Source organism: Cataglyphis hispanica, chromosome 21 (genome assembly GCF_021464435.1).
Source record: "Cataglyphis hispanica isolate Lineage 1 chromosome 21, ULB_Chis1_1.0, whole genome shotgun sequence".
Taxonomy (NCBI): Eukaryota; Metazoa; Arthropoda; class Insecta; order Hymenoptera; family Formicidae; genus Cataglyphis; species Cataglyphis hispanica.
Window position 1 is genome coordinate 2,462,622 of NC_065974.1, and position 10,845 is coordinate 2,473,466.

Sequence of the window (10,845 nt, forward strand, 5' to 3'; positions counted from 1 at the left end):
AACTTATCAAGCGATGTTTCTTAATGCAAATGTATACACATAATGGTGAGCGTATTTGTGTGTGGAACGCGCGAGAGAATAATGTAACTTAACAACTTAATTGCTATTTCTTAATAACGATACAGTGCTGTAAATATGCTATATCGCAGGAGGCTCGACAGGGGCTCACTGATACTTTCTATTGTAGTCGTCCCGCCTATCGATTTGCTGGTTCAATGGTTGTTGCGACTTTTGGGCTGCTGCGCGAGCTTCTTCTTCCTAAAATGTAAACATAAACAAATTTTTAATAAACTGTTCCTGTTATTAGTTTCATATGAGATTAAATGCAAAATCTGATTCATATTCGAAAAGGATTTCTTAACCGGAATCAAATAGAGCTTATTTGAAGGTCACAAGCAAATATTAAAATTATGTTTCTCATTATATGAAGAATAATAATTTTTAGAAAATTTTAAAAAAATTTATTTTTAGAAAAATTTTAGCACGTTTATTTCTAACAGTATTTTTTTCCTTTCACATTTCGCAATTTAATTCAAAAATTGCTATCCTTCTTTGCGAGATAAGATATAAAAATATAAAATACGATTGACGGATCAATTCGATAATAACGATAGAATATTAATTATCACAATTTATGAAGCAATTTTAATTGACTGTAAATCTCTCAGCACGGATCTATCTATATTATGCTGCAGCGCATGTAAGATTTCTATCCCAACAAGAGTAAAAGCAGAAGAAAACTAGTAGTAGCTACTGCAGTGACACGATGATTAATGAGAGTCGAGAGGAAACTGTGTGCGATAGCAAGTAGATATCTTTTCTCTTTGCGCAAGTCATTTATACCATGTTGCGCTCTTTAGTCTTTTCATCGATATGGATCTCTATCATGATTTCGCAAGTGCGCTCACATAGTATACGGATAACTGAATGACTTTTCACAAATCCTGCTCGTGGAAACCGTGACCTATGCTAGTTGTGACGAAACAGAAGTTTCTTCCCATAAGATCGAAGAGAACGTCTTCCGTAAAGGTGAACATGAATGTGAACATAAACAGAGGTGATAAGAAATGGCAAGAGAGGAGGGAAACAAGTAGGGATAATTGAGGACAGGAAACTGTGAATGGATTTTAATGTTGAATGCAGCAAAACTTTTACATATTATTTCTTTTTCTCTCTTCTCTAAATAAATCTTTTATTTAATAGTTTTATGTTTTATCATAAGTAAAGTATCTACGTTAAATAAAATATTTACTCTTTAATTATTACATTTTTTTTTTTTTATCAAATATATATAGTTTTAAATGCCCATACCTATTTTAGAATTATCTTAGTCACTCAAATTGCAAATTTAATTGCGTAAATACTTTGCAATATTTTCTTAATTACAAATAAATAATAATAAAATCTTGCATGTAAAATTATTTTATATCAGGATTTATCATTAATTAGATTCTATCTTATGAAATTTTATGAAATCTCGAATAATTATTAAAGTAAATGTGAAAACAGTATCCGAGGATCTTTTAGTAATTGTGGGTTGGACGGAAGAGGAAAGGTCGTGAGTATACTTACCTCTTGCTGACGAATGCCCGCGTAGATGAGGTCGAGGCCTTTTTGGATCTCTTCGCTAACGGGCGGTGGCGTGGGAATGTGATCGCCCTGCGCGTGAAAGCCGGTCTCATCGGCGGTGTAGTGAATGGTGATCAGCTGTCCCTCGGGACTCGTGTACGAGAAGGTGCCTTGCTGAACGATCGCCTCCGCCCGGTCTTCACCTTCACCGATGGTCTTGATGTAGCCACTTTCTTCGGCGATGATGTTGTTGCCCGTTTCGTAACTGCAAGATCCAAATTGCCAGGATGTTAAATAATCGATTGTGCAAACGTACGGCTCGGAAATCGAGTCGCATTACATAATATTAAAATGCTCGTTGCCGAAGCTTGTGGATTCGAGACAGATTCAGATAATGAAAGTGCAGTATTGCATCTATGTTTTTGAAATTATCGTCAAATTATCGTGCAATGAATATTCAATGAGCGGTATAAATATTTTATACAATAAGGGCATTTTATTAAATTTTAAAATTAATTTTTTAAATTGTATCGGCAAAATATCTTCACACATATAATATATAAAGGCGAAATATATGAGAAACAAGAGATTTTTAAGATGTACAATTCTATATAATTATTTTTAGTAATTTTTTTGTTAAAAAATATTTTTTTTTTTTTTTCAGAAAAATTCTAACTAGGATATTATCCTTGCAGTATTTAATTCTTTATTTAATAAATAATGTTTACATATTTTTAAAGCATTTTTGTGTGTTGAATTTAAAATTATAGAAAATATAATTGTACCTAGTTTTATAAGTTCCATCGTGTTCCTGTTGTTTGTTCCAATGCAAAATCGGGATGGGGGTAGTGGATGTAGGTCGTCTGCTGTCAGTCGGTTGTCCATCATCGTGCTGATAGTTGCGTCCATGATAATTTGGATCCTGTGCCACCGCCAATCCCAGAATCATTGCTAACGCCTGAAAAATTACAAATGTTACATTCCTGTCTTGATTATGAAAATGCATTTGTAAGATATATTTTGCTAAAGCGCATATTTCAAACGCAGCAATGCGATCGAGGCAATCATGTCATTAAGGGAAAACGTTATATCATAAGGTTCAGATTACGTCATTTTGTTCCCTTTCTAATCGACATTCTGAAGCTAGAGGAATCAACGGATCGAAATGATCGACGAGAGTAGACACGGAAGAGCGTAACACGAATGCCAAAGTGAATTTATCGATTTCTCTGCTACGAAATCGGGCGATGCGCTCTCAGGAGATGAGTGAAAGTAAGAAGCAAATGCCAGCGCGGGTCGTTTAACTCTTGACCCATTCGGTCCGTCCCATTTCATCTCGATCTATCGAGAACCCCTCCTATATTTCTTGATATCGCGTTACTTGTTCCATTATCATTTCGATTCTACGTCTATCAATTGAATCGAGAACTTATCTTTATAACATCTTTTTTTATAATTTTATTATTTATTATTGCGTTTATAATTGATTCGTTAAAATCGACTCATCTGCATTGATTACTAAAAACAAAATAATAAATTTAATATAATATACAGATATAATATTAATTGCTACAGAATTTTTTAAAGAAAATGTTACATCATAAGTGAATGTATATAAATATTTAATGAAAGTGATTACGTAAACTAAAGATTCATATCAGTCTTTATATTATGTAAAACTCCAACTTTTAATCCCACGCAGTTCTTATTTCGTCACTTCAACCATGCATCTCGCGCATACAAATTAATAAATGCAACTTATGTTGCAATTAATGACAATGATGACAGATTTAAGATTCTACAAGCATCACTTTTTTCGCTACTATTTTTTGTTAGGTAATTCTTCTGATTAAATATATAATTTTTTAAATTCCTTTTAATTATTATAGTTTAAGTTATTCAAATTCTGTTAAGTTTTAAAATTAATTTCTCAAAATCTTTGCTTTTTTCATCATTGTCAATAAACTTTATTCTAATATTGTATATTTGTATATTGTATATTTTTTTATTGTATATTTATATTAATTTTATTTTAATATTATATATTTATTTTTTTCTAATAATTAAAAAAACAGGCAGTAAAAAATAAATTAAATAAATGATAAGTAAAATTAATGTTATTCAACATTGATGAAACCAATTAACAACATCCTCTTTTTTATACCTATACAGTGAGATAATCAAAAACAATGAAAGAACTATTATTTTTTCTATCCCGAAGAATCATAATCGCATCGCGCTCAGTTAACGTTCCGAAAGACAGTCCTCGCGGTTACTTACCATGTATTTCATCCTGACTCACAAGACGTGCACCTCGTATTAGGACAAATCGACGTAAAGTCTCGTGTTACAAGAATACGACGAAGTACAAACGCAAGGAGATAGTCGCAAACCAACGAGATCGACTGCGATCCCAAGAGAGGAAAGAAATCCTCTTTTATACCCACTCTCACTTTACCCCTACTCGAGGAGGCCTCGAAAGATGCTTCGTGTGCTTTATGGCGAGAAGCCTACATATTTACCAAAGTAAATGCGCGTGTGGGATCGTCGCTTCTTTCGAGAGCGATCGTGTCGAGATCTCCCCGAGATCGTGGTACCAAGAATCGTCCTGCTCCGATTATCTCATTGCCCGAGACGACCTTACTCTTGGCTGAAACCTATCATCGTTCTTTCGATAGCTTTTCAATGTCTATTGTTTGCAAAAACACATTATACGCTTGACTTCATTTCGTGATAAAACTACAGCTGGTGAATTGATTAATAAATTGATCTATATATTTGTATCGATATGGTTCATTATATATATATATATATATCAATCTAAAATATTAAGATGTTTCGTCAAAATATTATCCGTGATAATTAAAAATTTTCTATTATTTATACTCACGTCAAGTATTTCTACATATTTATATTGTACTATAAAAAAATTATATGTCCATATATAAAGGTAAATTATACATAAATAATACTGATTTTGTGTCAGAGAGATTATTGAAACACCTGAGTTTCTCGCATCGTCATCGCAGATGATTCGAAACTTTCGTATCGCTTCCGGTGGAATCGTGGGTGCGGATCCTTCTGGATCCATGTACTGTCGAAGTTTTACGAATTATGAGATCGGCAAGACAATGGGCGAAGAATACATTCTAATATGCATACTTACATATGCATCAGAGAATGCGCGTAATAATGCCATCGCAACAGCCCACGATCAACGGCCTGCGACTGCGCTTCCGATTAGCGCAATGCGTTTGTTGTTGCGCGGCCTTCGGATTGCTCTCGCGCGTTTCTTTCTATTTTATCGAGAAAATCGAGAATATGTATTCTTTTGCAATAGTTATGTTCCCAAACTTTTAAAATTTTAAAAGCAAAAGATTATTTATTTTTAAAATATTTAATTAATTTTAACATTAATGTATATAATTAAAAATTTTTGATTCGTAATTATATATTAATGATCTATACGATATTCACAGGAATTAATTAAGCATTTTATTATTTAACATTTAAATAATTGAGATTCTACTGCGCAGATAAAAATTAGTGAAAGTGTCAGCGAATCGTATTAGTCATGTGCATAAATAAATAATCATGAGAATAAGCTGTTCAATCCGAAGAATCACATATATGTAATAATGTTATATAACACTCAATTTTTTATATACTTTTACGCTATCATTTGTGTCATTAATTTCTTAATGAAATCTAATTAATTGTAAGATGAAGATGAGATGATTTAGAAAGCTTCTTCTAATTCTCTTGTATTCTGTTCTCTGTCATTCCTCTTTAAAGGCGATTTATAAAAGAAGAGAAGACACCCTGCGATTTTATTACGCAAACAGATAGATATGCTAACTACTTTCACGCCGAGGAGCCGTTGACTTCCGACATAAAACTCATAATCTCACGCCTCTCTAGAAGCATCTCGAATATTTTATGTTGTCTAATCTAGCATTAGTTGATGTTACAGCACAATTTCTTGCACATACAATTTAATGAGCATTTCTCACGGAAGGTGGAATACAGTCGCGAATAAATCGATGAAATATACATTATATGTATTATCTCACACCGTGTAATTATTTCTTTGTAAGAAAAGTTAAAAAAAAAAAAATTTACATCACAATTGTACATGATTACAATAATCGTTCAAACGCGTTTGTAAAAACTGCTGAATTTTATTTAACTTAATACAGCATCAAAGTCGTTGTACACAAGGACATTTTATTATCACGACACATACATGATCAGGATATATCGGAGACACATACATTTGCACGAAACTCTGCAAAAAAAAAGAAACTAAGAAATATTAATATATTAATATTAGTATTACTTTTCTTTGATATATTTCACCTACCATCTCTCTCTATTTACGATACGGGACAAGGTTGTTGCGAGGACACTAGAATAAATTAAACAAGCCTGAATTATATTATTTATTATAAAAATGCCACTAAGAATTTTAAGAATTTTATAAGAATTACTTTCGTATCCTTTAACAGGGGGACAAGAGGTGGAACAGGATGACAGTGGAACGAGAGTTCCAGGCGGAATGTAGCTAGAAAAAAAGTTATAAGTTTAGAAATTTTTAAATTTATAAACAGACAAAAAGAGTATAATAGAAATTACAAAAATTAAATTAATAAGTAATTGAATAAAAGTAAAAAAATTGAACCTTAGATTGTACGTGGTATTATCCTCCATAGGATTAACGGGTGGATAATAAGTAGCCACAGGCCATGATTTCTCGATTTGAGTTGGTTCCACGGGTTGGTAACTCAATCGCATCGTAGTGTCGGATTCCATTGGGACATCAGAGTGCTGATACTTACATATGGGTGCGTACGATTTATTAGGCAGCAGACATTCAAGATCGTTCGGTATGTAAGATAATCTATGGGTTGTGCAGGCTGAAATAATCATATCGTTGAAAATAATAAATTAAATGAAGTAATCGTACAGTATTTCCAAGATTCATTAATAAGAAAGGAATCTTGTCAAAAAAGCAAATATTGCAAATTTTAGTAATGTTTTATAATAGACTACATATGTTATATTATGTAACTTACACTCTAACGGCGAAGGCGAGACAGTAAGATTGTTTTCTTGTCGAATCTCTGCCGGCGGCATCACCTGCTTCCAGGTGTAATCGTGCTTCTGAGTAGTTTCGTCTTGCATCGGGCCTCTGCCTAACAAGTCCCTATCGCAAGGCGTAATAGGCGTTTCCTGTTTGAAGCACCAATTGCCCAGGAAACTCAGCTGCAACAAGAACGAGATTGATTCATGAAATTTTAAATATGAAATTAAATTTCAAATTATAAAAAATTCAGATAAAAAATGACATGATTAATAGAACGATTATCTCGTTTCATATATATTCCACGATGTTGAAACAATAAAGCTAATCGATGTCCTCAATCTTACAGGAATACTTATTGTTGTCATTTCGTTACAATAGCACATTACCGCTTGATAGAAAAATGACTGTCAAATCAATCTGCGAGATGACGCAATTGATTGTTAGGCAATTCGAGAAGATTATCTCGTAATCATCGCATAATGCATTCGATAATGTGATCATTGACTCGATTTAACGTGTCATCCGCGAATCAAATTCAGCGTGAAGATGCAAATCCGCACGAGTTTGCTTACTCGATTAACGGTGTCGTGAGAGATCGGACACGGTGAACAAATTATATTGCCAGACTGGCGAATGGGATCTGGCGGCTTGTCACCGCCACACCCGAAATAGCTAAGTCGATATGTGGTATTGTCATCGAAGCAGCAACCGGCATTCAATAAGTTTTCGTTCTCTGGTAGAACGATAGGTTCGGGGGGCTTTTCACCGCAATGGGGCCAGTAACTCAGTTTGTAAGTCGTGCATCCGTCCATCGGCGTCACCGGGCGACAGTATTCTCTTCTTGGTTGTTCCTCCTAAAAAAAATACAAATAGTTATATATTTAATATTTATATATAATAAATAATTATAAAAAAATATAATTTTATTCAGTTTGCATACAAATACTATAGTAAAAAGCAAATTACTATAGTAAAAAATTATATTAATATAATTTGAAATAAAATAGATATCCAAAAAAAAATATATACAACACAAAATTATTTAGAACACTTGTAGCTTATTAAAAATTTGCATTATGGATAAAATAGATTTTAGAATTATTGTTTAAATCGCTCACTTTTACAGGCATCAAATTGACCTCGTTTGGCCAATAACTAAGCTTGTATGTCGTATAATCTTCCATTGGTATCTCCGATTTAACATATTTATGAACGGGCGCATAAGAAGGTGTCGGAAGCAAACAGGAAGAATTGTAGTAGCTCAAGCGGTACGTCGTATCATCTGTTTTTCGATATGTTATTAATTAATTAATTAAACAAATTTTACCATAATTAAGATGCCACATTAAATTTTATCTTTATCAAATATTGAAGATTACTAAATTATAATTGCATAAAGTTAAGGTAGATATTCTTATCTTATCAAGATAAAAATTACCAGACAACGCAGCACAAGGACAACACAAATTATCCTCTATTTTGCTCGGTTGAACGCGATCTATATATTTCCACGAATAATCGTGTTTCGTTGTCGTGATATCTTCCATCGGACCTCTACCTAGCAAGTGTCTCTCGCAGGGTGTTATCGGCGTTTCTGTTTTCATGCACCAATTCCCAAAATAGCTCATCTAAAAAAACAATTAATTTTCCCAACAACAATTCCAACAATTAGGTTGTCAACAAATCGACGTAAGTGTAAAATGCTGGCATACTTTATGCGTCGTTTCGTCAGATATTGGTCCTTCGCTGCATGTGAGGTTGTCCTTGGGGCGGATTGGTTCCACTGAAGTACCGGGGCCCTCCCAATAAGAGAGTCGATATGTTGTATTTTTTTCCATCGGTATTTCCGATTTTGAATAATACTAGAAAGGAAATTACAGATGTAATTTTAAGATGTAACATAGAAAATGTAACAAAAATGTCTTTATACAAGAAAACTACAAGAAAAAAAAAATATTTTTTTTAATAATAGTTTTTTTTAATTAAATGTTTCAATTAAATTTTTAATTATATGTCATATAATAATCTCAGAAAATCATGGTAAAAATATCGTTCTATTCTATACAGAATTTTTCTTGGACTTACATAAATGGGTGCAAAAGATTTTGATATCTCCGGCTGAATATATTTCTGTAAAAAAATATCATTTTTTGCTCTTTCTTTAACTTATATGTCTCTTTAAAATGTATAAATAATACAATTGAATTAGATGTCAACTCACGTAACATGTGGGCTGTGGTATACAACAGCAACAACAGTTGCAACATTCGTCATGGCCTAACTAAAATATGTTCCGGAAAAGAAAACGTAGAATAAAATTGAATAAAGGAATTATTAAGACATCAAATACACAAGTAACAGGGTGATCTTCCGGTAAGCTTACCCGAATTTTATTTTTTGCCTCAATAATTGACTGCGGCGGAGATATCTTCTGTCTGCAGTAATAAAAATTATTACGTATTCATTTTTAAATAATTTTATTTTAAATATTTATTTTAAAAAGATATGTTTGTGTAAATATATGAGAAAAAAGTATGATGTCAAAATTAAAATTTAATTAACGAATTATTGCGATGTCAAAGCTCACGGATCAGGGGTGCAGATTTCCATGATTTTTAGTATAATTTGTATCAATGCCGATATCTCACATTAAACACCACAAAAATAAATCAAAGAAATTTAGTTAGATTCTCATAATTTTTAAATATTTTGAATAGTAACAAAAATGTGAAACGACCGAGTCGTGTGACGTTGTTCACTACCACTTCGAGATACTCATGAAATTTCCAATGTCGTTGAAAAACAGACAAATTCGTTTTATGAAAGTACATTTACATATGTAAATTTTTGGTAAAAATTCAATTTACTTGAATATTTTACTAGAATACTATAAACGCGCGCTACGCGCGCACCATCTTTTTGTGTGTGTATGTGTATAATAATTGCTTACATATTAATTCTAGTTTTCCACATTTTCAAAATAAATTAAATTAAAATTATACACCTACTTAATATTTAAACTATCAAATGTGTCTCTCAGTTATGACAAGCTTTTATTGGTATAAAGTAATATTCAATGCATAGTCGAGATAGCCAATTAGCATCGCGAAATAGTAGTAACAATATTGTCAGTATCGGTTACTTAAACTCCTTAATATATTAATTGGTAATTTAATAATTGATTTATAATTTAAAATACATGTATAATTTAATATTCCGTTTGTATATACGTCATAGTGCGGAAAATATTTCGGCAACGAATAATCAAAACATAACATAGTATACGGCCTTGACGATGTAAACATTAGCGCGCTAGTGTTATGGCTTAGGGCTTTATTATTCTCACGGCGACACTCGAACAGTAAGGAACGCGAAACGCTCCACAAAATTTCTCTACTCAACGCGATCGCGACAAGTATCGGGAAATAATTTGATATCATAAATAATTATCTTTCATACACTTTAAATTTTGAATAATACGTAATTATATCATAATGGATAAATTCAGAAGCGCGTATTTTGCGTGACGTTTTAATCAAGAATAGAAATGATTAGAATCAAAATTGTAAATTATTGTTTTATCGCGATCTTTCTCTCTCTTTCTCTCTTTATAAACAATAATTATTTCTTTAAAAATACTTGATTTTTAATTATATTTCATACTTTATCGTTATTCGATTTTTTGATAATTTAAATATTATTCGGCTTGAGAACGTAATAATAAAATAGTCAAATCGCAGATTCGAATAAAGATTAACATAATAATAAGCTCCATGATATATAAATCGTTTTTTAAATAATTAATCTATAAATTAAAATACTTGTATTATTTAATATTCGACACCGTATACACGTCATAGTACGCAACATATTTTCGGCCGCGAAACCAATAACATTGTATTCGGCGATATAAACATTAGCGCGCTATTGTTAACGTAGCCTTGTTATCATTCGTACAGTAACGCTCGAGCAATGAAGTAATACTTGTCGACTCGAAGTACAATTTTCGTGTAAAACGGGGTTCGATCATGTCGAAAGTGCGGGAGTGCCGTTTAAAGTATCACGCGTGTGAATCAACCTGAGAGGAGGAGGAGGCCTAGGAGAGGCATCCTGCACCGGCGGAGCAACCCAAGGGTGAGCATTATTATTTTCACATTAATTATTATAAATCCCGTACATTAATTCGATTC

General features: G+C 32.4%; 2 protein-coding genes across 2 annotated transcripts; both read right to left on the reverse strand.

Moving 5' to 3' along the window:
- Positions 1 to 3: 3 nt before the first annotated feature.
- Positions 4 to 3,984, reverse strand: LOC126857360 (endocuticle structural glycoprotein SgAbd-2). The gene is made up of 4 exons (XM_050606710.1): positions 3,850 to 3,984; positions 2,355 to 2,527; positions 1,573 to 1,834; positions 4 to 258 (listed from the first exon to the last, which is right to left on the reverse strand). The coding sequence occupies exons 1-4, from the start codon at positions 3,859 to 3,861 to the stop codon at positions 166 to 168; spliced, it is 540 nt and encodes a 179-aa protein (XP_050462667.1). The 5' UTR covers positions 3,862 to 3,984; the 3' UTR covers positions 4 to 165.
- A 1,749-nt stretch (positions 3,985 to 5,733) lies between these two features.
- LOC126857359 (stabilizer of axonemal microtubules 1-like) lies at positions 5,734 to 8,936 on the reverse strand. Its single transcript, XM_050606709.1, has 11 exons — positions 8,877 to 8,936; positions 8,741 to 8,785; positions 8,368 to 8,517; positions 8,094 to 8,283; positions 7,774 to 7,937; positions 7,228 to 7,509; positions 6,645 to 6,834; positions 6,251 to 6,485; positions 6,060 to 6,133; positions 5,933 to 5,977; positions 5,734 to 5,857 (listed from the first exon to the last, which is right to left on the reverse strand). The coding sequence occupies exons 3-10, from the start codon at positions 8,491 to 8,493 to the stop codon at positions 5,946 to 5,948; spliced, it is 1,293 nt and encodes a 430-aa protein (XP_050462666.1). The 5' UTR covers positions 8,494 to 8,517; positions 8,741 to 8,785; positions 8,877 to 8,936; the 3' UTR covers positions 5,734 to 5,857; positions 5,933 to 5,945.
- Positions 8,937 to 10,845: the final 1,909 nt, after the last annotated feature.

Excerpts from the sequence above, each read along its gene's own strand:
- LOC126857360 (XM_050606710.1), bottom strand. Across the intron at positions 1,835-2,354 it reads GATGGAACTTATAAAACTAG|TTACGAAACGGGCAACAACA; the intron begins GTACAATTATAT and ends TGGATCTTGCAG. Across the intron at positions 259-1,572 it reads CGGGCATTCGTCAGCAAGAG|GAAGAAGAAGCTCGCGCAGC; the intron begins GTAAGTATACTC and ends TTTACATTTTAG.
- LOC126857359 (XM_050606709.1), bottom strand. The coding sequence starts at position 8,493 with ATGGAAAAAAATACAACATATCGACTCTCTTATTGGGAGGGCCCCGGT. Across the intron at positions 7,510-7,773 it reads TCAATTTGATGCCTGTAAAA|GAGGAACAACCAAGAAGAGA; the intron begins GTGAGCGATTTA and ends TATTTTTTTTAG. Across the intron at positions 6,134-6,250 it reads AATACCACGTACAATCTAAG|CTACATTCCGCCTGGAACTC; the intron begins GTTCAATTTTTT and ends CTTTTTTTCTAG.